General features: G+C 46.2%; 1 protein-coding gene across 1 annotated transcript; it reads left to right on the plus strand.

Moving 5' to 3' along the window:
• Positions 1 to 6,209: 6,209 nt before the first annotated feature.
• LOC307224298 (N-acylethanolamine-hydrolyzing acid amidase-like) lies at positions 6,210 to 22,211 on the plus strand (the record flags this gene model as incomplete). Its single annotated transcript, XM_079991047.1, has 11 exons — positions 6,210 to 6,442; positions 9,021 to 9,185; positions 10,615 to 10,741; positions 11,449 to 11,539; positions 13,078 to 13,154; positions 14,623 to 14,795; positions 16,238 to 16,300; positions 17,343 to 17,409; positions 18,561 to 18,589; positions 19,909 to 19,990; positions 22,180 to 22,211. 10 exons carry the CDS (start codon positions 6,210 to 6,212, stop codon positions 19,982 to 19,984), a joined length of 1,101 nt encoding a protein of 366 aa, XP_079847173.1. The 3' UTR covers positions 19,985 to 19,990; positions 22,180 to 22,211.
• Between the last annotated feature and the right edge of the window lie 5,315 nt (positions 22,212 to 27,526).

The raw sequence follows: 27,526 nt of genomic DNA on the forward strand, positions 1-27,526 counted from the left end.
TGGTACGAAAAGCTAGTACAGCCTCTTCTTCATTTCTGGGAGCAACAATTCAAGGTGGTACTCTGGAGAGCCAGTGTGGTGTAGTGACTAAGAGCGGTAGTCTCGTAATCTAGTGAACCGGGTTCGCGTCTCCGCTCCTCCACATACAGCTGCTGGGTGACCTTGGGCTAGTCACACTTTCTGAAGTCTCTCAGCCCCACTCACCTCACAGAGTGTTTGTGGTGGAGGAGGAAGGGAAAGGAGAATGTTAGCCGCTTTGAGACTCCTTAGGGTAGTGATAAAGCAGGATATCAAATCCAAACTCTTCTTCTTCAAACTTGACATGAGCCAACAGTGTGATGCCGCAGCTAAAAAAGCCAATGCAATTCTGGGCTGCATCAATAGGAGTATAGCATCTAGATCAAGGGAAGTAAAAGTGCCACTGTATTCTGCTCTGGTCAGACCTCACCTGGAGTACTGTGTCCAGTGCTGGGCACCACAGTTCAAGAAGGACACTGACAAACTGGAACGTGTCCAGAGGAGGGCAACCAAAATGGTCAAAGGCCTGGAAACGATGCCTTATGAGGAACGGCTAAGGGAGCTGGGCATCTTTAGCCTGGAGAAGAGGAGGTTAAGGGGTGATATGATAGCCATGTTCAAATATATAAAAGGATGTCACATAGAGGAGGGAGAAAGGTTTTCTGCTGCTCCAGAGAAGCGGACACGGAGCAATGGCTCCAAACTACAAGAAAGAAGATTCCACCTAAACATTAGGAAGAACTTCCTGACAGTAAGAGCTGTTTGACAGTGGAATTTGCTGCCAAGGAGTGTGGTGGAGTCTCCTCCTTTGGAGGTCTTTAAGCAGAGGCTTGACAACCATATGTCAGGAGTGCTCTGATGGTGTTTCCTGCTTGGCAGGGGGTTGGACTCGATGGCCCTTGTGGTCTCTTCCAACTCTATGATTCTATGATTCTTCTTGACAAAAGGCCCCTTTTACACTTGTGTTGCAGCAGCTCTTGAAAAGCAAGTTGGCTTCTGTGGTCAGGGGAGAGTCCCCTTAGTCACCTAAACACTATTGGGTGGTTGGGCTTGATATGGGAACATTAGGTTGCTGGGCGAACTCTTCCAGGTTACTCTGGCTTGCATACAGAATCAGAGAACTGTAAAGTTGGCAGGGACCCAAGGGTCATCTAGTCCAGCCCCCTGCAGTGCAGGAATCTCAGCTAAAGCATCCGTGACAGATGGCCACCCAACCTTCTTAGAAGCCACCAAGGAAGTGGAGTCCACCACCTCCCAAGGAAGACCGTTCCACAATTGGAACAACTCTTGCTGCCAGAAAGTTCCTTCCAGTAGCACCTTAAAGACCAACTAAGTCAGTTCTTGGTATGAGCTTTCGTGTGCATGCACACTTCTTCAGATACCAGATGGGTATATTCTTCAGATACCAGATGGGATACTTCAGATGGGTATCTGAAGAAGTGTGCATGCACACGAAAGCTCATACCAAGAACTGACTTAGTTGGTCTTTAAGGTGCTACTGGAAGGAATTTTTTTGTTTTGACTATGGCAGACCAACACGGCTACCTATCTGCCAGAAAGTTACTCCTGATGTTTCATTGGAATTTCCTTTCTTGTAAATTGAAGCCATTGTATGCACATTTCAGACCTTAGATCTGTTAGAAGGTGCAGAAGGGAACAACTGTGGCCCTGAAGGACCAGGTGCGCAGCCTGGGCGTCATTTTGGACTCACAGCTGTCCATGGAGACACAGGTCAGTTCTGTGTCCAGGGCAGCTGTCTACCAGCTCCATCTGGTACGCAGGCTGAGACCCTACCTGCCCGCGGACTGTCTCACCAGAGTGGTGCATGCGCTGGTTATCTCTCGCTTGGACTACTGCAATGCACTCTATGTGGGGCTACCTTTGAAGGTGACCCAGAAACTACAACTAATCCAGAATGCGGCAGCTAGACTGGTGACTGGGAGCAGCTGTCGAGACCACCGGTCTTGAAAGACCTACATTGGCTCCCGGTACATTTCCGAGCACAATTCAGAGTGTTGGTGTTGACCTTTAAAGCCCTAAACAGCCTCGGTCCAGTAGACCTGAAGGAGCGTCTCCACCTCCATCGTTCTGCCCGGACACTGAGGTCCAGCGCTGAGGGCCTTCTGGCAGTTCCCTCCCTGCGAGAGGCCAAGTTACAGGGAACCAGGCAGAGGGCCTTCTCGGTAGTGGCACCTGCCCTGTGGAATGCCCTCCCACCAGATGTCAAAGAGAAAAACAACTACCTGACTTTTAGAAGTCATTTGAGGGCAGCCCTGTTTAGCAAAGCTTTTAATGTCTGATATATTACGGTATTTTTAATATTTTGTTGGAAGCCGTCCAGAGTGGCTGGGGAAGCCCAGTCAGATGGGTGGGCTACAAATAAATAATAATAATAATAATTATTATTATTATTATTATTATTATTATTATTATTATTATTATAAAACAACGCAGGAAGAATGAACCAGGTGGGTCCCCCTCCAAGAGAGCAGGCAGGGCCTACTACACTGAAGGATTATATTATTATTATTATTATTATTATTATTATTATTATTATTATTATTAATTTCAGTTTTATTTACTGTGTAAGATTTCTTTCCCTTCACCAGAAGGTCAGAGGTTGGTTTGCCGCAACCATAGAATATATGCAATTACAACAACAGATAAAGGTGTTGAAAGGATGGTGAAAGGTAAAATGATTCACAATGAACCAGAACAGCTTGAGTCGGGTCAGCAAACTATGGCTGCTACTCGTCAACAACGCTGGTGAGTGGGTGCCACCAAGACGTGCTCCTGAGCGTGTGCAGAGTGTGTTTCTCCTCCAGGTCCGGAGGCAACTGTGGCTTGCAGGGTATTTATATTTTTCAAAATATAGTCCAGCCCCCCACAAGGTCTGAGGGACAGTGGACCGGCCCCCTGATGGAAAAGTTTGCTGACCCCTGGCTTAAGTTCAGCAGAAGAGCCACACAAAACAAAATGCATTATTTTATTATTATTATTATTTATTTTATTTTATTTTCATTTCACTTTTAATTTGTATTCTGCCTTTCTATATTACTATGCACGAGGCACTTTACAAGCTGTAGAAACAACAAAATAGGCAACAAAGTTCACTCAAATAACAACAATCCGACCCAATACAGAAAAGTCATAATAATTTTAAAATAAACGACTTAAATAAAGCAATATTTAATAATCCATTAAAGGTAAAGGTAAAGGTACCCCTGCCCGTACGGGCCAGTCTTGACAGACTCTGGGGTTGTGCGCCCATCTCTCTCAAGAGGCCAGGGGCCAGCGCTGTCCGGAGACACTTCCGGGTCACGTGGCCAGCGTGACAAAGCTGCATCTGGCGAGCCAGAGCCACACACGGAAACGCCGTTTACCTTCCCGCTGGTAAGCGGTCCCTATTTATCTACTTGCACCCGGGGGTGCTTTCGAACTGCTAGGTTGGCAGGCGCTGGGACCGAGCAGCAGGAGCGCACCCCGCCGCAGGGATTCGAACCGCCGACCTTTCGATCGGCAAGTCCTAGGCGCTGAGGCTTTAACCCACAGCGCCACCTGCGTCCTACAATAATCCATTAGTAAACAGTAAAATTAAATAGCAAATAATAAACAGTTTGCACTTAAAAATTACAATGAAGAATTACTATACTGTAATCAATAAAAATAACAGCAATCACCATGCATAAAATCATAGAAATGCCACAAAAATATCTGCCATTTTCAGATATTGCCCCAGTGTTGGAATTTCCCCCATGTGCCAATATTGCCACTTATACCTTTAACTCCCTGACTGAATAGCAGGGGGGCCAACTTGAAGAAAATATTGGGGAGGTAAGCACCACTCCACATAATCGATCACATGACACGGTGCACACATGCAATTTGAATGGCATTTCCACTGGGGGTGGGGCAGCCCCATCAAATATTTTATGGGGGGGGGGCGAAGAGTTGGGTCCTATGTTGAATGGTAATGGATAAAAGATAAACCATGCCCTCCTCTGCTTTCCTGCTTTTCAGTGCAAGGTCCTCCTGCCTTTGAGCCGCCAACCATGCCGTGGAAAGCTTCACCTGTTGAATTACTGCCTGCTCACTACCAACCATGCCATGGAAAGCTTCACCTGTTGAATTACTGCCTGCCCACTACCAACCATGCCATGGAAAGCTTCACCTGTTGAATTACTGCCTGCCCACTACCAACCATGCCATGGAAAGCTTCACCTGTTGAATTACTGCCTTGTCCACCACCAACCATGCCATGGAACGCTTCACCTGTTGAATTACTGCCTGCCCACTACCAACCATGCCATGGAAAGCTTCACCTGTTGAATTACTGCCTGCCCGCTATCAACCATGCCATGGAAAGCTTCACCTGTTGAATTACTGCCTTGTCCACCACCAACCATGCCGTGGAACGCTTCACCTGTTGAATTACTGCCTGCCCACTACCAACCATGCCATGGAAAGCTTCACCTGTTGAATTACTGCCTGCCCACTACAAACCATGCCATGGAAAGCTTCACCTGTTGAATTACTGCCTGCCCACTACCAACCATGCCATGGAAAGCTTCACCTGTTGAATTACTGCCTGCCCACTACCAACCATGCCATGGAAAGCTTCACCTGTTGAATTACTGCCTGCCCACTACCAACCATGCCATGGAAAGCTTCACCTGTTGAATTACTGCCTGCCCACTATCAACCATGCCATGGAAAGCTTCACCTGTTGAATTACTGCCTTGTCCACCACCAACCATGCCGTGGAACGCTTCACCTGTTGAATTACTGCCTGCCCACTACCAACCATGCCATGGAAAGCTTCACCTGTTGAATTACTGCCTGCCCACTATCAACCATGCCATGGAAAGCTTCACCTGTTGAATTACTGCCTTGTCCACCACCAACCATGCCGTGGAAAGCTTCACCTGTTGAATTACTGCCTGCCCACTACCAACCATGCCATGGAAAGCTTCACCTGTTGAATTACTGCCTGCCCACTACAAACCATGCCATGGAAAGCTTCACCTGTTGAATTACTGCCTGCCCACTACCAACCATGCCATGGAAAGCTTCACCTGTTGAATTACTGCCTGCCCACTACCAACCATGCCATGGAAAGCTTCACCTGTTGAATTACTGCCTGCCCACTACCAACCATGCCATGGAAAGCTTCACCTGTTGAATTACTGCCTGCCCACTATCAACCATGCCATGGAAAGCTTCACCTGTTGAATTACTGCCTTGTCCACCACCAACCATGCCGTGGAACGCTTCACCTGTTGAATTACTGCCTGCCCACTACAAACCATGCCATGGAAAGCTTCACCTGTTGAATTACTGCCTGCCCACTACAAACCATGCCATGGAAAGCTTCACCTGTTGAATTACTGCCTGCCCACTACCAACCATGCCATGGAAAGCTTCACCTGTTGAATTACTGCCTGCCCACTACCAACCATGCCATGGAAAGCTTCACCTGTTGAATTACTGCCTGCCCACTACCAACCATGCCATGGAAAGCTTCACCTGTTGAATTACTGCCTGCCCACTATCAACCATGCCATGGAAAGCTTCACCTGTTGAATTACTGCCTTGTCCACCACCAACCATGCCGTGGAACGCTTCACCTGTTGAATTACTGCCTGCCCGCCCCGCAGCTGTTAAAGCGGCTGGGAGTGCAAAACCCCCAAAGCGCTTTAAAATGTGCCTACTCCAAAGAGGTGCGGGATGTGGCTATTAATGATAAATTAAAACGTGCCATTAAGGAATACGCAGGAGAAATGATTTTGAGGAGATATGGAAGCTGTTTGTAGAATTCGTCCTGTTAAATCGGAAAGGGGCAACAGGTGTTGTAGTTTTGGGAGCTTGGCTAAGTTACAATGGAATGGTCTGGGTGGTGGTGCGCACATTTTTATTCTTATTTATTTCTGATTATTACTTTGTCCAAATAAAAAATAAGCAAAAAATGTGCCGACTATTAGCCAAGCCGCGCTTCCTCGCCCCAGCCCGAGATCCCAAGACGCGTTTATATAGCCCCTTATGCAAGAAGCATTGCAAAGCGGCGTCCCGGGTTGCGGTTAGAGTACTTTCTCTCCTCGGGCTCCGCCCCCGGTCGCCTCCCCTAACCTTAAACTCGCCTCCCACGCGCAGCCCGGGCTTGTTTGAAGAGCCGCTTTTGCTCGCGCGCATCAATGGAGCGAGGGCTGCGCCCGCGGGGCGGCTTTGCGCGGCTCCCCTTCGCCCTCCCGCTCCTGCTGCTGTGCGGTGGGGCTGCTGCCCCCCCGGGGGCGGCGAGGACCGAGGTGCCCGCGCCCTTGCGCTGCAATGTCAGCTTGGACAGCCCGCCCGAGGAGCGCTGGCTGCCGGTCCTGCGGCTCCACTTCGACCCGGCGCTCCTCCGAGAGTCTTTCGTGCAGCTCATCGAGTGAGTGCGAACCGGGAGGGGGATTTTGGTCGGGGGCGTCAGTCTCTCCGCTGCTTTTTCGGGTTAAAGCCTCAGCGCCTAGGGCTTGCCGATCGAAAGGTCGGCGGTTCGAATCCCTGCGGCGGGGTGCGCTCCCGCTGCTCGGTCCCAGCGCCTGCCAACCTAGCAGTTCGAAAGCACCTCCGGGTGCAAGTAGATAAATAGGGACCGCTTACCAGCGGGAAGGTAAACGGCGTTTCCATGTGCGGCTCTGGCTCTGGCTCTGGCCAGAGCAGCGATGTCACGCTGGCCACGTGACCTGGAAGTGTCTCCAGACAGCGCTGGCCCCTGGCCTCTTAAGTGAGATGGGCGCACAACCCCAGAGTCTGTCAAGACTGGCCCGTACGGGCAGGGGTACCTTTACCTTTAATCCTGGTTCACAGTGGCGTAGCGTGGGGGGTGCAGGGGGGGGGGAGGCGGGCCGCACCGGGCGCAACATCTGGGAATTAGGGTTAGGGGGCGCAAATCCACGGGTTAGGGAGCGCAAATTACTTGCCTTGCCCCGGGTGCTGACAACCCACGCTACGCCACTGCTGGTTCATATTAACTTCTGAAAGAGGATGGTCGGATCCAGCTCTGGGCTTGACCACTTGATGCACTATTTAAGGGACCCCGGACCATTAGGTCCAGTCATGGCCGACTCTGGGGTTGCGGCGCTCATCTCGCTTTATTGGCCGAGGGAGCCGGCGTACAGCATGACTAAGCACTGTGGCCAGCATGACTAAGCCGCTTCTGGCAAACCAGAGCAGCGCATGGAAATGCCGTTTACCGTCCTGCCGGAACGGCACCTATTTATCTACTTGCACTTTGACGTGCTTTCGAACTGCTAGGTTGGCAGGAGCAGGGACTGAGCAACGGGAGCTCACCCCGTCGCGGGGATTCGAACCTCCGACCTTCTGATCGGCAAGTCCTAGGCTCTGTGGTTCAACCCACATCGCCACCCGTGACACAGTATTGGTCTCCACTCAATCCTAGAGAATGGGTAGGCAAACTAAGGCCAGGGGTCCGGATCCGGCCCAATCACCTTCTAAATCTAGCCCGCAATCAGTCCAGGAATCAGCATGTTTTTACATGAGTAGAATGTGTGCTTTTATTTAAAAGGCATCTCTGGGTTATTTGTGGGGCATAGGAATTCATTCATTTTTTCCCCTCTTCAAAATATGGTCCAGCCCCCCAAAAGGTTTGTGGGATAGGGGAACAGCCCCCTGCTGAAGAAGTTTGCTGACTCCTGCCCTAGAGCCCCGTGTTCGTTGGATACCCTCACCTGCAGGGCCAGATTTAGGTTTGATGAGTCCCTAAGCCAGTGGTGTCCAAACTTTTTTCAAAGAGGGCCAGATTTGATGAAGTGAAGGGCCGTGAGGGCCGACCAAACTTGTGCTTTTTTAGGATTGAAATTGTAGAGCTATTTTTTAGGGTTGAAGTTGTTGAGGTTTTTTTTAGGAAATAAACTGCCGGATTAGGCCTCCGAAACAGACTTTGGACATCCCTGCCCTAAGCTACTGAAGGTAATGGGACCCTTTCTATGTCCAGCTGTCCTTTGTCAACAACAAATTGTTGATGTTTTTTGTGTTGAATAAATGCTATATGGTAATTTATGGATCTAATAGGTATCTCAAGCCATTTGCACATGCAGAATGTAGGCACCCTATATATAGAAATGAGCAAACCCATGATATTTCAGGGAGCAGGCTAGCAGGCGGAGCCCATGACTTACACCATAGGAGCCTACACAACACAAAACACTGTTGCTGTATGTAGGTTTTATTTTATTTGTTTTTTCTCTTATACAGTGGTACCTCAGGTTAAGTACTTAATTCGTTCCGGAGGTCTGTTCTTAACCTGAAACTGTACTTAACGTGAAGCACCACTTTAGCTAATGGGGCCTCCTGCTGCTGCCACGCCGCCAGAGCACGAATTCTGTTCTCATCCTGAAGCAAAGTTCTTAACCCGAGGTACTATTTCTGGGTTAGGGGAGTCTGTAACCTGACATGTCTGTAACCTGAAGTGTATGTAACCCGAGGTACCACTGTATTTTGGAAATGTACATCCAGTTTTTTTCCCTTTAAATTTTTTTTCTGGGGGGAAAGAGGCTTATGGAAATGAGGTAAAGAAAGTATGACTTTTTATGTTTGTTTTTATGTTGTTTTTGTGTTTGTTAAAAATTTGGAAATTAATAAAAAAATTTATTAAAAAAAAAATAAATAAATTTTTTGGGGGGCCCCAAGAGAGTGGGGCCCAGTGGACGCTCGGGTTGCGAATGTGATCCGCGCAGGAGGCACATTTGCAACCCGCAGTGCCGCGTCTGCGCATGCGCAGGTTGCGATTCGGTGCTTCTGCGAGCGCCGAAACCCAGAAGTAACCCATTCCGGTACTTCCGGGTTTCGGCGCGCATCTGTAACCCAAGGTATGACTGTATTCCGCAGCCAGGTGGCCCCCGTTGGGTTCTACCACCCAGAGTAGGAGAAAACGAGCTCGTTCCATCTCCCATGCGGCAGCCCTTTAGATATTTGATGTACTGCTTTCTTGTCTTGCATTGCAGCAAAGTGGTTCCCAAGTGGGTTCATGCGATTATCCGGCCTCTGGCGGAAGAAATAGAATCCTTTGTCCCTCAGCCGTTTGCAGGCGAGATCCGTGGACTCTGCCAAGCCCTGGGGCTGAATGTGGGGGATGGCTTGCTCCTCAATTTGGCCTACGAAATTACCACGTAAGCGTTCTTGATGTTGGTGAAGAAGATGCAAGGAATCTTTGCTTTTGTTTTATCTATCAATGAAAGATGAATGAAAACATTAGTACAATCATCTGTTGTGTAGGGAGAAGTGGGGTTTTCCCCATCTGTGCAAACTTAAAAACACACTCGCACAGATTTCTTTTTAATTTAAAAACTCTTTACAAGCTCTTTACAAGAAAGAAGATTCCACCTAAACATTAGGAAGAACTTCCTGACAGTAAGAGCTGTTTGACAGTGGAATTTGCTGCCAAGGAGTGTGGTGGAGTCTCCTTCTTTGGAGGTCTTTAAGCAGAGGCTTGACAACCATATGTCAGGAGTGCTCTGATGGTGTTTCCTGCTTGGCAGGGGGTTGGACTCGATGGCCCTTGTGGTCTCTTCCAACTCTATGATTCTATGATTCTATGATTCTATGACTCTGCAGCCACTGGTCTCGGAGCGCCTTTCAAGTGAGGAAATAAGATATATTTTTTTAAAAAAATAATACATAAAAGAATATAATAGCAGAGGAGAATAAAATACCAGCATTTAAATATCAACACCTAAAATCCATGGGAGTGTTCTTTTGCATCAGTGATCGGATGCTGGCCGCCATTTTGAATCAATATGGCAGACAAAAACAGCACATTAGTGTGACTTTCTCTGTTTCTTTAGCATTGCTTCAGCTGATTCTCAAGATATTGGCACCAGTCTCTGCATGAGGGGTCCCAAGGTGGAGGCGGCAGTCTTTGTTGATGTTTGGATGCCGGGGCCATTTTGAATCAAGATGGCGGACCAAAATGTGGCTTTGGCATGACTTCACCTGCTTTTTTTGGCGTGGCGGGTCCAAACTCATAAAATTGCACTGTCCATTTGAAGGTCTCAGTATTTTTTGGTTGCTAAAAATATTTGGGCAGAATTAAACGCTCCCAGCTACTTGTGTGCACATAGGTAGGTAGTTTGGCAAACCTTCAAGTTCTAATGACAATGCTAATACAACCCTTTGGTTTTGGCCCCATTTCTGTTGGCACTGACCATTTGAGTTCTCTGTTAGAGGGAGCGATCTTCCTAGAAGTCCGTAGCCAAAGAATTGGTTGGCTACACCAAATCAGTGTGGGAAATTGAGCTTCCCCCTCTTGGGAACTCCTCCCTGGTTCAGTCTCTCATCATTGTTTGCCCTCCGTCGTTCTTGTTTTCTAGATGAAGCGTCAGGGAAAACATGTTCTTTTTGTTAGTGTTTTTGAGTGTCCTCTTTTTCTACACCACAGTCTTGTTTTTTTCCATATAATTTTTTAATTAGTTTTTTAACATATCATTTTCAACAGTAATTAAACATACTTTTACATCTTATTCAATTTTTTGACTTCCATCAATCCTGTCTGAAAATTTTCCAATCTAATCCCTTCACTCTTGTTCTCTTATCCCACAGATACTGCACCAGTATCATCGCTCAGGACACTAATGGGAGCATTTATCATGGCCGGAATCTGGATGCACCGTTTCTCGACATTTTTCAGAAGACAACCATAAATGTGGACTTTTTAAAGAATGGGCAGGTATAAAAAACTCTTGGCAGTGGTTAAGTATCACTGCGAGAAACACAGGGAGCATGCATTTTTGCCAGGTTTCTTTTTAGATTCTCTATTATCCAGGATTATGCAGTAGTGTCCGCCATGTTTTCCAGGGAGGGAGGTGAGGTGTGAGATTTAGACACCTGACTGCCTAGGGCAGAAATGGGGGCACCTTCCACTTCTGCATATGCTTGGCACATTTAAAGTGCATGACATCCCCAAAAGGATTCTGGGAACTGTAGTTTGCTAAGGGTGCTGGGAATTGTAGCTGTGTGAGGGGGTAAACTGCAGTTCAAAGGGCTCTTGGGGTGTGTTCTAAATGTGCAGCATGTTTGCAGCCCAGGTATAGTTGAGCTGCAATTCCCATAAGCCACAAACACTGTGGCCCAATGAACAAGGTTTTAGCAAAGTCAAATAATGCAGGCGACCTCTAGAGAGATAATAATGTTTTTGGAGCTTTCCCCTCATTGTTTTTTTGCATTAGTAAATGAGAGAGATTGAATTTTAACCTTTTCTTCCTAAACCCTGAGCTAAAGCATTTTAAGTATTAGAGCCTCAGTTTACATTCAAATAAAGGTCTCTGTTTTCTTGAAGTTAAATTACTTACATACCTGATCATGTTTTGGGGTGTGCTTTGCATTAAAAGCAGTTATGGTTAACTACAGTCCATTCTGTGTCCTTTTTATTTTTAGGTAAAATTCAGAGGCACTACATTTTTCGGTTACGTTGGTATATGGACAGGACAAAGTCCATATAAGTTTACATTTTCTGGAGATGCAAGAGGTAAGCAGATTTCATTCTTCCTGAACAGAAGAATCACATTTCTGCCACATCCTACAGAAAAATGTCAGCTCTACTTTGATTCCCTCCCCGCTTCCATTCTGGAGCATAATGTAGATTTAAAAAAAAAAATTAAAAGAATGTTAAAGAGAGAAAACCATAATTAAAACCAGAAAATTACAGTAAAACATAGCGCAACATCCGTGATACATATCGGTACGGCCACATTTGGAAAATAGTACACTTCATACACAGTGCGGGTGGCGCTGTGGGTTAAACCACTGTGCCGCTTGGGCTTGCCGATCGAAAGGTCGGCGGTTCGAATCCCCGCGATGGGGTGAGCTCCCATTGTTCGGTCCCAGCTCCTGCCAACCTAGCAGTTTGAAAGTACACAGTGCAAGTAGATAAATAGGTACCGCTCCAGCGGGAAGGTAAATGGTGTATCCGTGCGCTGCTCTGCTTTTGCCAGAAGCGGCTTAGTCATGCTGGCCACATGACCCGGAAAAACTGTCTGCAGAAGTGGACAAACGCCGGCTCCCTCGGCCTGTAAAGCAAGATGAGCGTCGCAACTCCAGAGTCGTTCGCGACAGGACTTAATTGTCAGGGGCCCCTTTACCTTCACCCTTTTACACTTCATAAGCCAAAACACCTGGACAGATAGGAACCTCTTTAGCTTTCTTTTTTGGAAATAGTAACTGTGGGGAAAGACGAGACTTTGCCTGGGAGTTCCATAAATGGGGAGCCACCGCTAAGGAGGCCCTGATAGATAGCTCCCACCCCCAGGAATGAAGATCAAGGCTTGCAGACAAAAAATGGGCAGTTCTGTTGCATTCTGAACAATATGGGCAATGCATTATACAGTATACAGTCGTTCCTCGGCTCCCGAATGCCTTGGTAGTCAAATGATCTGACTCCTGAACCAGTGAGTGTTCTGGTTTTTTGTTTTATTTTTGGAATCTGAACGTCCGATGGTGCTTCTACAGTTTCTGATTGGAGCTTCCTGCAGCCAATCAGAAGCTGCGCTTTGGAAGTCAAATGTTTCGGAAGTCGAACAGACTTCCGGGACGGATTCCGTTCGACTTCCGAGGTACGACTGTACTTGGGTAATGTATATAGTACATTGCAATAACAAAAATAATGGGCCTGGTCCTCCCACGGCGGGCAGGATAACAGTGCTTACCTGACCTCCTGTCACCATCTTTGCTGTGATGTACCAGGAGGAGGAGGGGCAAGGCCCGCAACTTACGCAGTGCCAGGAGCGCCAGGTGGGCTCTGCTGGCAAGTTTGCACTACGCTGACCTTCCTCCTCCTCCCTATCAATACGCCCCCTTAATGCAGGTGGAGGGAGGCTAGCTAAGCACTGCCACTCTGTCTATGGTCTGTTCTGTGATTTTATTTTGCTTTGAAGAAATACTTTTTATATTCATTCTGGCCATTTGGGATGGGAGCTCTTAAGCACTGAAGCAATAGGAGGAAGCGGCCTATGTTTGTGACGGCTGATTCTCACGAGGCGTTTCTCTTCCCCTTACACGCTCTTATAGATCGTAGCACATGGTGGGAGACTGCAATTGCCACTTTCCTGAATCGAAATTCTCCGGCCAGCTGGCTGGCCAGGACTGTAAGTAGCCAAAGTTTTGCTCTTTTCAGATTTGTTGCTCGCTAACCACCAAGTTGCTGAAAATCCAAGTGTTAATTAATCTTTCCTCTCTCTTTTTACGATTGAACAGATAACGTTGCTTTGTAAAATAGTTCTAGGGGTGGTGAAGGTTCAGAAATGTTATAATTTGTGTAGTGCAGAAAAAGAATGGTCTAAGAATTTGCAAGGGTGGTTTTTTTGGGTGGAGGGGGCTATTACAAATGGGAGAAATGTGCATTTAGTTTATTTCTCTTATTTATTAAGATATTTTCTGTGCTTCCTGTGACAGATGGTTTCGTTTTGGGTTTTTCTGAGAGCAGGAGAAGCCAGCATGGTGCCCTCCAAATCTATTATTATTATTATTATTATTATTATTATTATTATTATTATTTTATGATTTAATCTTAATTTATTTATTTATACCCCACCTTTTTCCTTGACAGGGACTTGACAGGCATCTTTCTTTATTACCTGTCCTTCACTTTGAGGCCCCAGGGGAGGTCCCAACACTTTAAAATGCAACATTTAAAACAGTTTAAAAGAAACCACAATTGCAAGAATAGAGGGTGGGGTCCTTAAAAATATGCGTTTCAAGACCAACAACACTCGGTTTTTTTGATAGAACTCAAACCATTGCAGCAAAAGTAAATTTCTTTCAAATGTCAGGACATTCAGCTTTGAAGTCAGCACAGATCTTAAACAACAATCTTTGCATCCTCTGTTGAAACCTGTTTCAGGTTGCTAAATGTGCCAGTTAAAAACAAACATCATTCTGAGGGTTGTTTTGCTTGCCAGCTGTTTCAGGCGCTCTGCCCTTGGTGCTTTTCAGCTTAGCTCTGCAAACTTTCCTTCCTTGGAGGCTTTTAAGCAGATATCGGATGTCCACCTGTCAAAGGATGCTTTAGTTGAGATCCCTGCATTGCACAGAGGTCTCTTCTATGATTCTATGAAATATGAGGACTAGAAGGTTGCTTCCTTAAAATGGGAATTCGGGTTTTCCGTATTCTGATAAGCAGCAACTCGGTTACTTCTGGAGCCTTGTAGGTAATGCGGTGTGATAAATGTTTGCCAGTTTGCCAGCTCCAGCCCCAAAATGGGGCTTCTGTGACTTCTCCCAACTCTATAGCAACACAATGGGAAAAGCTTTGTCTGGTGAGTAGCTTGCTTCTACGCATCTCTTAAAAGAACAGGAGGCCTCTCAGCATAGCTGTCAACTTTCAGATTTGAAAATAAGGGATCAGCAGCCTCGGAAATAAGGGATCAGCAACCTCACCTGTCCCTGGGACAGTCTATGGGATATCTAACAATCAGGGATAGCAGCGGGAAGCAGTGGAAAACGGTGCTGGAATAAGGGAATTTCCCACAAAAAAAGGGAAGGTTGACAGCTATACCTCTCAGGGTGTGGACCTCCCAGTCCAAAATGCCCACTCTTGTTTCTGCTTTGCTGCAGGTTTTGAGCGAAGCTGAGACCTTTGAGGCCGCTGCTCTCATGCTGTCCAAGACACCGATTATAGCAAACGTCTACTTCATCATTGGGGGCACGAAGCCTGGGGAAGGGGCAGTCATTACGAGAAGGAGAAGCGGTCCAGTAGATATTTGGCCCTTGGATCCTCTGACTGGAGGGTAAGCATGAAATTTTGTAACCCTGGGTTTTGTAGGAAACAAGTTATGAATTTGTAGATGGAGGGGTATAATTGCCCCTTGGTGTCTTATGAGCAGGGCAGAGTGTTGGGAAATAAATAACTGGGGAGCACCAGTAATTGTGAAGTGCTCCCCCCATGTGTGGGGAATCACAGAGAAAAAACGGCTGACTGCCTGAATTCAAAAAGTGTATGGGGCCTGATTCACTCTTTAGCCGAAATAGCCCCCAGCAGAGTTTAAAACACAAATCTATGCAGTATTTGCAAAGCACGGGAAATATAGATTGTTACACCTTTAAATGTCCCAGTATGAATGAACTTTATTACGGTCACAGACCAAGATAAAACAAACAAACAAACAAACAAAAACAAAAACTAAACCATATGATAATGAGAGTGGAGGCTAGCATCTGCCTAACATCAATTTACAAATGGCTGACATTGAATCTGCTCCCCCGCGGGATAGCCCCATTGATCCTCTGCGATCAATTCCAGTCAGGCTGGCAGACTGCAGTCCTGAACACCCTCCGGAAACTGGGCTTTGCCCCTCAAGCCCTTCTAAGTCTGGGATTGGGCCAGGCAAAAGCTACGGTCAGGCAAAGAATATTAGACACCAAGAGACAACAGGACTGCGCAAGGTGCCCCGACTATAAAATTGGAGAAATCGAGAGAGAGATAGCCGCACCGGCAGCATATCTCTTCTTTCTCGTATCTAGAAATGCAAGAAGGGCCTTTACACTCGCCAGAAGCTCGGCTCTTCCCTCGCCGGTCCTGGATGGAGCCTTTAGAAAAGTCCCCTATGCTCAGAGACTTTGCACCTGTCCATTGGGAGAGATAGGAAGCCCAGAACACTTGTTCTTTAGATGTCCCTTTTATGAAGAGGCATGTAGTAAGATCATTGATCCCCTACTAGTGAGGCTCTCCGACCTCCCGCAAAAGCAAAAATTTGACCTTTTGCTGTTAGGCAAAGATCAGAAGATGACCTGGATGGTCGCCAGATTCTGTGTACAATGTCCCAATATTAAGCGCTTACAATTCTTCCCCCTCCTCTATCCCTCTCGGAGTGAATAGACTACAACCTTTAGTAAGTTAAAATGTTTTACTTACAGTAACCACAGCTCTCATCATGAATACAGCAGAAACAACACAGGTATTCTGGGTAACAAAATCAAAAAGCACCTTCAAGTATTGTGGTAATCAACATAAGTTTTGCTCAGAGAACACCCACTGAAATTAATGGACCTCACTTAATCTTGTTCCTTAATTTTAGTGGCTTGAACCAATGAATGTTCTAGACATTACAGACAGTAGGTCTGAAAAGCTTTTTGAGGGAACTAATCCACCCCTTAAAAAAAAATATTAAGTACCTTATACCCATATGGCAAAAGGATACAGTGATAAAGTTTTAATGTTCATTTTATGTAGGTGGTACCGGATAGAGACAAATTACGATCACTGGACAACCCCTCCTCCTCTAGATCATCGAAGGTACCGTATGTTTTGCTGGGAGGTAAATTGTGTCAAGATTATCTTATTTTAAAGAAAGAAGAAAAGGAACTGTATATGCATAGTTTGTTATACTTCCACAGTTGGAATAACTCCCTTTTGCACATAGGTAGGGTTGTCAGAGGGACGCGGGTGGCGCTGTGGGTTAAACCACAGAGCCTAGGACTTGCCGATCAGAAGGTCGGCAGTTCGAATACCCGCGACGGGGTGAGCTCCCATTGCTCGGTCCCTGCTCCTGCCCACCTAGCAGTTCGAAAGCACGTCAAAGTGCAAGTAGATAAATAGGTACCGCTCTGGCGGGAAGGTAAACAGCATTTCCGTGCACTGCTCTGGTTCTTAGTCATGCTGGCCACATGACCCAGAAGCTGTATGCCGGCTCCCTCAGCCAATAAAGCGAGATGAGCGCTGCAACCCCAGAGACGGTCATGACTGGACCTAATGGTCAGGGGTCCCTTTACCTTAGGGTTGTCAGGCTGCGTCAATCGAAACGGATCTCACAGAGCAAGACTGCTGTTCTTTTATTATTTTATTTTTGCATGGACAAGGAGAATCGCAAAACACTCCAACACCTCTTACCTCCGGTATAGAATCATAGATTCTATACCATAGAATCATAGAATCATAGAGTTGGAAGAGACCACAAGGGCCATCGAGTCCAACCCCCTGCCAAGCAGGAAACACCATCAGAGCACTCCTGACATATGGTTGTCAAGCCTCTGCTTAAAGACCTCCAAAGAAGGGGACTCCACCACACTCCTTGGCAGCAAATTCCACTGTCAAACAGCTCTTACTGTCAGGAAGTTCTTCCTAATGTTTAGGTGGAATCTTTTTTCTTGTAGTTTGGAACCATTGCTCCGTGTCCGCTTCTCTGGAGCAGCAGAAAACAACCTTTCTCCCTCCTCTATGTGACATCCTTTTATATATTTGAACATGGCTATCATATCACCCCTTAACCTCCTCTTCTCCAGGCTAAACATGCCCAGCTCCCTTAGCCTTATGAAATTGTTTTATTTTTACTCTGCAGAACCCAAGCCATGAAAGCACTGAATGCCACTGGACAGAAGAATATTAATCTCGAGTCTCTCTACAAAGTAAGTCTTCCGTTTTACATCCTGCTCATTTTATAAACAAAACAAAACAAAACGAGAACCTTTTGGGGGTAACACACACACACACACACACACACACACACACACACACAAACAATCACACACCACAGCACAGCTTCTTTAATGCCTAATTTCAGTTAAGGGGTTGAGCGATTACCTCTTGGGGTGCCTTTGCAAATGTCAGGCTTCAGGGAACCAGCTTTCTCCCCCATGGCAGTAGATAAGCAGAACAAAGGAAAAGGAGTCTTCTTACCAGTTAGAAACTTTAATAATCACAGCAAGAGAACAAAGAACACATCTCCCAGAATGGCGGTGCTCCCAATTAAGGCTAACACCCCCTCCATCCCTATTAGTCTACACCACTCCTACTTCTTGTAATCTGAGCTAGTACCCTCTGTGCTTTCTGTGCTGACACTTTCTGAGCTCTCAATGACTTTGGAGACGTGTGTGTGTGTGTGTGTGTGTGTGTGTGTGTGTGAATGCTGCCCAGAGACGGTGAATCTGTTAACCCTCTCTCTTCCAGTGTTTCTTCTCCTAGCTGTTCCCCTCAGTATTTCCCAGCTTCTGCCTTCTGAACTATGCCCCTCTGCAAACCACTGTTCCAAATCTACACTGTCCTCTGCTCCTAGGAAAATTCAAAATCCAGAGCAGGGGGAGGGGGAGGGGGAGACTCCCACCATTCCTCTTCAGCACACGCCTCCTCAGCACGGTCCCTGACACATACAGGTGCTATTGCCCCTGTACTCAGGAAAGCCCTTCCTTTTGGCATACATAAACTACCATCCATCAGTTGCTTTGTGTGTCTTGTAAAGGCCTTTCTTTTTGCCCAGGCTTTCCATGGCCCACAAGATTACACCCTGTTGTTACAGGGAAACCCTTCATTTATGAGCTACCGTGTATAAGCACAACACACTGAACCCAGAAGTGACTCAAAAGCTTTTAAAAAGAGGCAGGATGGGGCAGGGTGCCTGCAGGCTTTTTCAATAGTCTTTCAAATATACGGGATTTCACTGGTGCATGTGGTGCCTCGGAACGTAACCCCCTTCAGCGTTTTAAAAGCTTCAGCTGTTTAGAAATGCTTTTAAATACATAAATAAATGGACTCCTTTCATTTCATTTTGGTTTTTTTCCAGGTATTGTCAGTCTATCCAGTCTTAAATGAGTAAGTTTTGTTTGCATTTTTTCTATAATAGGTTTGGATTCCACCCTGCCTGCCTTCCTTTAGGCCTCAGATGGGGAACCTCTGTCCCCACCAAATGTTGTTGGACTGCAAATCCCATCAGCCCTTGCAAGCATGGCTAATGGCTAGGCGTTATGGGAGTTGTAGTTCAGCAACACCTGGAGGCTGGCCTATCAATATCTCTATGGCAGGACTAGCTGACATGGTGCCCTCCAGATGTTGCTGGACTACAACTCCCATGAGCCCCCAGCCAGCATGATGACGGGAGCTGCAATCCAGCAGCATTTCAAGGGCACTAAGCCAGATGAGGTTGTATGATGGAGTCCCTTTTAATTCCTGGGATCCAGCAAGGATCCAGCGGCTGAATTAGCCAGGCAAGGGCCATTACGGTCCCTTAAGTATGGGTCGCTAAGGTAACAAAGGAAATGGCTCTGTGTCAGAGGACAAATAGGTGGGGGCCCCTGTCTCGCCTTTCTGGTAGTTCGAAGGACAAAAGCAAGAGTGGAATGTGTGCTCTAGAAGCAGGCTGTAGACTGGGCAGCAGAGAGGCAGAGCCATTCCTGATTTCTGCTGGGTCCAAGACTGTGGCTATGGCAGAAGTAAGACCCTTTGGGGGCATTAATACAGTGGTACCTTGGGTTAAGAACTTAATTTGTTCTGGAGGTCTGTTCTTAACCTGAAACTGTTCTTAACCTGAAGCACCACTTTAGCTAATGGGGCCTCCCGCTGCCGCCATGCGATTTCTGTTCTCATCCTGAAGCAAAGTTCTTAACCCGAGGTACTATTTCTGGATTAGCGGAGTCTGTAACCTGAAGTGTATGTAACCCGAGGTACCACTGTACTGTGAGCCTCTCCATCGTAGGTTGTACAGTCTCTGCTGTCCCTCATTCCAAGGAAACCGAACCCAGGGTAAGCACCTGGAACACCTGGAATCCCACAGTGCTCAGAGATTGGGGTGCTATTCGACAGTATATACCAGGGATGTCCAACAGGTCGATCGTGATCAACTGGTTGATCCCCAGAAGGTTTTGGTCGATTGCAATTGATCGCGGGCTCCCTTTCCTTTCCTTTGGCAAAAGAGCATTTTTGACCTGAACCCCCCAAAATGGGACTTTCCTCCCTAAACAATTTTCCTCCCTAAACAACAAGCTCAACAATTTTGACCTGAAACACCCCCCCCCAAAAAAAATAAAGGGGTAGATCACTGCCAGTTTTTTGTTCTGTGAGTAGATCTCAGTCACTTGGGAGTTGAACGTCCCTGGTATATACCATGACTCAATTCGTTTCCTACTCTTTACCAGGGGAACAGTTTACACCACCGTAATGAGTGCTGCAACCCCTGGCAATTACACGACACGGATCAGGAACTTGGTGTGAAAACGTGTAAGTTCTGATATTTAATGCATTTGGAATAGGAGTTCAGAAACCCGTCCAAATACCCAGCACTTCTGGCTTGCAATTAGGGATGTAAGAAGGTTTTCGTTCCACCTTGCATTCGTCGCATGCAATACTGTTTACATTTTGCAGCAGTTCTTCTGCCAAAGACCACAAGATCTGTCTTGCTGTCCTCTGTGGCAAAACTACATCATTTGCTTAATTACGTTATTGCACCCCATCCATTTCAGTGCCAAGGAAACACAATGCAAATTAAGCGGGTGGGACGTAACTAATTACATATCATTTGCACACTGAAAGCCAACGACACCAGAAAATTCTGATTATATTCGCTGGATTGATTTTAGTTCTAGACATGGAGCAAATAAGCAGCCAGCGGCAATCTCTGCTCCCATTTCTGTTTTTAGAGGAATTCTCCAACATTCCTGCTTGCAATTTCTGGCATTTAACTGCTTTGTGCTGGCTAGAAAGCTTTTGGTATTCAAAGTCTCTCATTTTCTTATTTTCCTGGAAATGCAAGCTTATTTTATGCCCCCAGTAGTAGTGACCTAGGGACGCGGGTGGCGCTGTGGGTAAAACCTCAGTGCCTAGGACTTGCCGATCGCATGGTCGGCGGTTCGAATCCCCGCGGCGGGGTGAGCTCCCGTCTTTTGGTCCCAGCTCCTGCCCACCTAGCAGTTCGAAAGCACCCCTAAGTGCAAGTAGATAAATAGGGACCGCTTTATAGCAGGAAGGTAAACGGCGTTTCCGTGTGCTGCGCTGGTGCTGGCTCGCCAGAGCAGCTTCGTCACACTGGCCACGTGACCCGGAAGTGTCTCCGGACAGCGCTGGCCCCCAGCCTCTTAAGTGAGATGGGCGCACAACCCTAGAGTCAGACACGACTGGCCCGTACAGGCAGGGGTACCTTTACCTTTACCTTAGTAGTGACCTGCCCCAATTGGAAAAGGGCTGCCTGTTTATCCAGCAGGCTCTGCCTGATAAGAGAACTTCGTCATGATACTGTGGGTTGATGAACGCTGAATTAAAAACCTCTGAATGAGCCGCCCTCTTTGAGATCAGACCTTCTTTGATATCCTCTTCAGCAATGCAGAAAGCTATATCTGCAGGGGGAAACCCAGGAATTTTGTGGCTGTCCAGTGTGCCCTGCTAGAGAGAAGTGGCTGCTCAGTTTGATGTTGGGATATCCACCGTGGCAAATGTGATCCTGGAGTTTTAGTTTGCTATAAGACATCTCCTACTGAGCCAGTTTGTGAAGCTGGTGTGGGAATGTTCAGGGTGGCAGGAGAGGATATATTGTTTATTAATATCCTTCTTAACTTGTGCTAGCAAGTTCCTTTGCTTTGCAGAGTTACATTCCCCTTTTTACATGCACAGCAGATAGCTGGTTGCAGGCTTGTGTAAGCCTGTCACTATTATACAATTCAGCCTGTCTCAGATTGAATTGTACGTTCCTGGTAAATTCCCTTGAATCCCTCTTTGAATAAGATTGTGGCATCTTTATTATTTTAAGTCAATAAAAGAAGTTTCTCACATCAGTTCACAGTTGGATTCCTGAAGGCGGACTTAGTTACAAATATGTACATGTGGATCTACCCCATATGGGGGAATAATCCCAGTGCTTCTGCTGGCTGAGAGCTAGCAGAGCAGTCCCAACTAAAAGCTGGTCAAACGAAGAAGGAAGTCAAAAAGAAGGAAAGAGTGCTGTGTGATTTGTCCTTTTGTTACCTGAAGGTTAGGTCACACCCACCTTCTATCACATGCAGAAGGAAGGATGCTCCAGCCCAGTGGCGTAGCGTGGGGGGGTGCAGGGGGGGCCGGACGCACCGGGCGCAACATCTGGGGGTTAGGGTTAGGGGGCGCAAATCCACAGGTTAGGGGGCGCAAATTACTTGCCTTGCCCCGGGTGCTGACAACCCACGCTACGCCACTGCTCCAGCCCAGAGGAACAGGAAGTTTCTACTGGCTGGACCAAACATTCTCTTGCATGTCTTCTCTAGCATTACAAGGAATGTTGTACTTCACTGCCTCTCATGGATCACTTCCCACAGCTGGGAGACAGCCTACCAAAAGTTGCAGCTCATTACAGAATTGCCATGTGTTACAGGTGCATGTCGGCCTAACAGTAGCAGGGCACTGATTTTCGTTTTCTTTCTTTTTTTATTCTGGTCTTTGTGCAGGGGCTTCCCCCACTGCATCGGTGTGGTAGATGGGACCCATATCAAGATCTGTGCTATCCCAGGACAAATCAGATCAACACGCTAATAGGAAAAACTATCGTTCCATTCCCATTACAAGGAACAGACCACAGTGTAAACTTTTTATCAGTCTGGAAGTTAGCAGGAGTGGCGAAAACCGCGATGCCTTCATTTCTGTAAACTGCAGCTTGCCAAGAAATGGATGTTGGGTATTTGTATCTGGAAATCCTGCTGTACCAATTCACGGCAAACACATACCTCGCAGAAGAAGGGGTTGATGGAATCATAGAGTGCCCCCCCCCCCAATGCTCTTCAGCCACGGTTTTAATAGATGCACGATTTGGTTGCTTTAAGGGATGCTGATGTTGTCTCACATGCAAACTCCCAGTTGCTGAAGATAACGTGTCTGCTGTAATAACAGCCTGTGTTGTCCTGTACAATATTTGTGAGTTAAAGGGTCACTCACTGGGTGCCGTTGACTGTATAGAACCTGAAATCATTCCTCCCTCGTATACAGAGGAGCACTGACCAAACCGAAACAGAACTGCGACAGAGTGAAGCATTATTCTGTCTTCGTATGATTTTCAGCAGATGATGCCCTGAAGGAACAAAAATGCAGAGAGCTTGCTGAAACTTCACAGAATGATAGAACTGAGCATTTGCTGGGGCCCCTAAGTAGCCAAACGATTCACTGCCCCCAAAACACTTTTTTTTCTCCACTTTGCATGGGACATTTTAGAAAGATGCTGTGGAAGAAAATTCCCATTTTGCACATCTTCTGTAGGCTAAGGAGACTCACTGCGGATACCCCAGCAGCCCCCACCTGCCAGTGTATAAAGCCATTAACAATGCACCGGACGTACACCCAAAATAAGACCAAAAACATTTCAACTTACTAGTGCCTTTTTTCTGCTCTTGCAAAATGATTGGTAAGCAGAAGCTGAAGTTGATGAATTATTTTTATTGTGTCCCCCCCCCAAATAAAATGTTTTGCTGTTGATCTATGAGGAGAGAACTGAAATAAATGGATTTTTAAAGCAGTGGTGGTTTTCTTCCCCCCCCCAACCCTTCCTCTTATCTCGCCTACTTCTCATTCTACAGCAAAATGGTATCAAAAGACTCGGAGCCAGAGCCAGCCTTGTAATACAGCAGCATAAAAAGCCAAAGTGGTATAATTGCATCTTACACGCATTTAACTTGCTCAGTTTCGACCACATGCGGTTGGAGGCAGGCTGGTTGAAATTGCACAAGTCAAATCCAAGCAAGGTGGAGAGCTTAAAAGCTCTTTTTGTGCCAGGTATGGTTGAGGTTACTCAGCATGGAAAGAGCTTTAAAGCTTTTCCTCTCACATGAAGGTGAGACCCACTCAGTACACCAGCTGTAGAGTACAAGGGATTCCATATCTCCCCTCATCTGCTAGACGTAGAGTGACACCAAGGGCTCAGGTATATGTGATTTTTGTATGTGCGTATAATACAGTGGTACCTCTGGTTAAGAACTTAATTCGTTCTGGAGGTCCGTTCTAAACCTGAAACTGTTCTTAACCTGAGGTACCACTTTAGCTAATGGGGCCTCCCGCTGCCGCCACACAATTTCTGTTCTCATCCTGAAGTAAAGTTCTTAACCTGAGGTACTACTTCCGGGTTAGCAGAGTCTGTAACCTGAAACGTTTGTAACCCGAAGCGTTTGTAACCCGAGGTACCACTGTGCTTGGAATCCCCGGCTTATATATGATCATATTGTATAGTACATTCATTTCTTGGAACTACAATTCAAGGAGGATATTGACAAAATACTCACACAAAGTACAGTGGTACCTCGGGTTAAGTACTTAATTCGTTCCGGAGGTCCGTTCTTAACCTGAAACTGTTCTTAACCTGAAGCACCACTTTAGCTAATGGGGCCTCCTGCTGCCGCCGCACCGCCAGAGCACGATTTCTGTTCTCATCCTGAAACAAAGTTCTTAACCCAAGGTAATATTTCTGGGTTAGCGGAGTCTGTAACCTGAAGCGTATGTAATCTGAAGCGTATGTAACACGAGCTACCACTGTAGTAGCTTTTGAACAAGTTTTTTTTTGTGTGGTTCCCAGTCTCCCTCCCCAATGTGGCAGGTTAAGAATGTTTGTAAGGTAAAGGACCCCTGGACGGTTAAGTCCAGTCAAAGGCGACTACGGCGTTGCGGCGTTCATCTCACTTTCAGGCCAAGGGAGCCGGCGTTTGTCCACAGCTTTCCGGGTCATGTGACCAGCAGGACTAAACCGCTACTGGTGCAACGGAGACCCCATGACAGAAACCAGAGTGCATGGAAACACTGTTTACCTTCCTGCCACAGCAGTACCTATTTATGTACTTGCACTGGTGTGCTTTCGAACTGCTAGGTTAGCAGGAGCTGGGACAGAGCAACAGGAGCTCACCCTGTCGCGGGGATGCGAACTGCTGACCTTCTGATCAGCAAGCCCAAGAGGCTCAGTGGTTTTGACCACAGCGCCACCCTGTGGATATCATAAAATTGTAGAGTTGGAAGAGACCATGAGAGTCATCTAGTCTAGCCCCCTGCAATGCATGAATTTTTCACCCAATATGGGGCTTGAACCCACAACTCACTTGGTGACCTAAGTGCTATTTGGAAGTGTGGGAAGCTGGGTTGAAACAGGAACATGAGGTTGGGGGATACGTCTTGCAAGTTATTCTTGCTTGTATATATGTGCACATTTCAAGAACAGTGGTACCTCGGGTTAAGTACTTAATTCGTAGTTCTTAACCTGAAACTGTTCTTAACCTGAAGCACCACTTTAGCTAATGGGGCCTAACGCTGCCTCTGCGCCACCACTGTGTGATTTCTGTTCTCATCCTGAAGCAAAGTTCTTAACCTGAAGCACTATTTCTGGGTTAGCAGAGTCTGTAACCTGAAGCGTATGTAACCTGAAGCGTATGTAACCTGAGGTATCACTGTATTGGATCTGTCAGAAGGTGGCAGATCATTTTCCATTTTTAGCTGGATGGCAAAAATATCTGCCCCCTTCTGCTTGGGTTTTCTTATTCACTAGAATGCAAAATGTTCGATATTGAGAAGCAATTATCTAACCATTTTGTTCCCATTGCAACACATTTACCTGTAGTTCGCCAAACGAAACAGTGACCCTGCTTGCCGTCTCTCATCCCTTGCTGTCTTAACTGGGCGACTGTTTTTTTAGAACTTCATATCTCATATTTTAAAAATGATGTGAATTCTGTGCTTCGGAGTGCAACAGACTTGGACATACTTTCTCGCCCCCCACAAATACACACACACACACACTCCAAAATCCTTGCCTGTGAAATTGTGTTTTGAAGTCAACAACAAACATGTTGCCATGGGCTTTAATAGGATCAAGATCTCACCCGAAGTGTCGCTACCTGCTTACCAACACGCTCTGCTTTAACCCCCAAGAGGGTTAAGAGAGCTTTGTATTGACCCAGTTTATAGTCACTAGCGTTAAACAAGTGCCTAATGAGGTAAACAGTGCAGAAATTGAAGGCGTCCATGTAAATGGGCTGGAAGCAAATCCTAGACAAGCAAAACAAAGTATTCATCCTAAGTATATTTTTAGTGTGGAATTTTACCACTGCAGTTTGATGCAGCTGTCCATTTTGGTTCTCCAAGTTTATTTTTCCAATCTTAAATCGAGCTTGTCATTTTTCTGCGACGATTTGCAGACCATGAAAATTTGTCAACGTTGTAATGCAAAATTTCTCCCAATAAACAGCTTTTTGTATGCAGTTTTGCCTAACAAAAACTTTTTTGCAAGCGATTTCCCCAAAGATGAATGAATTACTGTGTGTTATTTTCACTGTTACATGCATTTTTGTGCATGCTTTCCCTAGCATGCATTTATTGGCTAGAGAGATGCATTGCAAAACTGTACCAGTTTCGAGGGATAGCTGTGTTTTGATTTGCATATTGTTTTGGAAAGTGAGAATTTAGTAAGTTTGCCTTTAAATGCAAACTGATTGGATTTCTTCTCCCATGTCTTAAGTACCACAAAATGTAGCAATGGATAATGTCTTAGCTAGCTCTTCAAAAAGGACTAGATAAATCCATTGAAAATAAAGGTATTGCAGCCTGCAGCTCATAAACTGAAGTACAGGCAACTTCCTGCTTGCGCAGGGGTTGTGTTTTGGGTAATTGTGCGCGTCGGCAGTCAGGCAAAAAACCCGTGTTGTCCATTGTGCCCTGTTCCGTCCCTGTTCTGCCCTCTTCCGGGGTCAAAAGTGCTGTTAACGTAATAAACAAAAATCTGCCCTTATTCCCTTATGGGGAACACAGGAGCCCTTATAGCGTCCTTTGTAGGTTCTCCATCAGTCAGAGAAAATAACAGGCCAACCAGAGAATATTGAGAAGCAAAGCAGCTTGTAAACCTGATATTTATTGAACTGTTGCAACAGGGTGCTCCCCTCACAGGCAGGAAAGGAAATGAGTTGTAGTTCAGCAACATCTTAAAGGCCAATGACAGAGGGTTTTTCAAAAACAGAAGGAGTGTCCAGAGGTGTGCATGATCAGGTCCTCAAACGAGAAAGGGCAATGGACTATATCCTTTGTTCTTAATCCTGTATGTAATCCTAATCCATTTCAGTTTGCGGTCTTTCCTTGTCACGTGGGAAGGCTTTTAAAACCTCTCAGATAAAAACATCGAGTAAATAAACCAGATGCTTCACATACAGGGGGCAAAAAAAGGGGGAAATTTGCCCTTTCTTCCTATGGCAACTTTCTCTAGAAGAGAATGCTCATCTTGTTAAACCTCCGGAGATCGTTTATTCAGTCTGGAGTGTAGAAAGCTGTCTTGGAAGCACTTGAGAATTAACAGCTGTCTTATAAATGCATAAGGCTAGCAGGAAAAAACAACCTTCAAAGTTCAGTAGACATCCCGTCAAGGCTTCAAAGACAGAAGCACTCCTCTCTATAGCAGGCATCGGGATTAAGGTATGGTTTTCCCCCCTCTTAATTGTCCTGAATTTCTATTTACGTACAGGTATATTGACCAAAACATCTCTTCAGCCTGTATGTAAGAAGATCACTCAGAAGTCAGTCATGAATGGGCCCCATTTATCATGTTGATTTGTTAGATTTCATGCTCTCTGTTCACCATAAGATCCCAGGGCAGGTTATGTAAGAATGCGGTATAAAACTCAGTTAAAACAATTTACAATCAGAAGAATAGGATGGGTCCTAAACGTATATAGCTTAGGTGTCAAATGTCAGGCAAAAAGGTGTATTTCCAGACCTTCCAAGTGTCCTTATTTTCCAGCGACAGTTCCAGATTTACAGAAGCCATCCCAGTTTCTGCTTTGA

The sequence above is a fragment of the Podarcis cretensis genome (assembly GCF_951804945.1).
Source record: "Podarcis cretensis genome assembly, chromosome: 9".
NCBI lineage: Eukaryota > Metazoa > Chordata > Lepidosauria > Squamata > Lacertidae > Podarcis > Podarcis cretensis.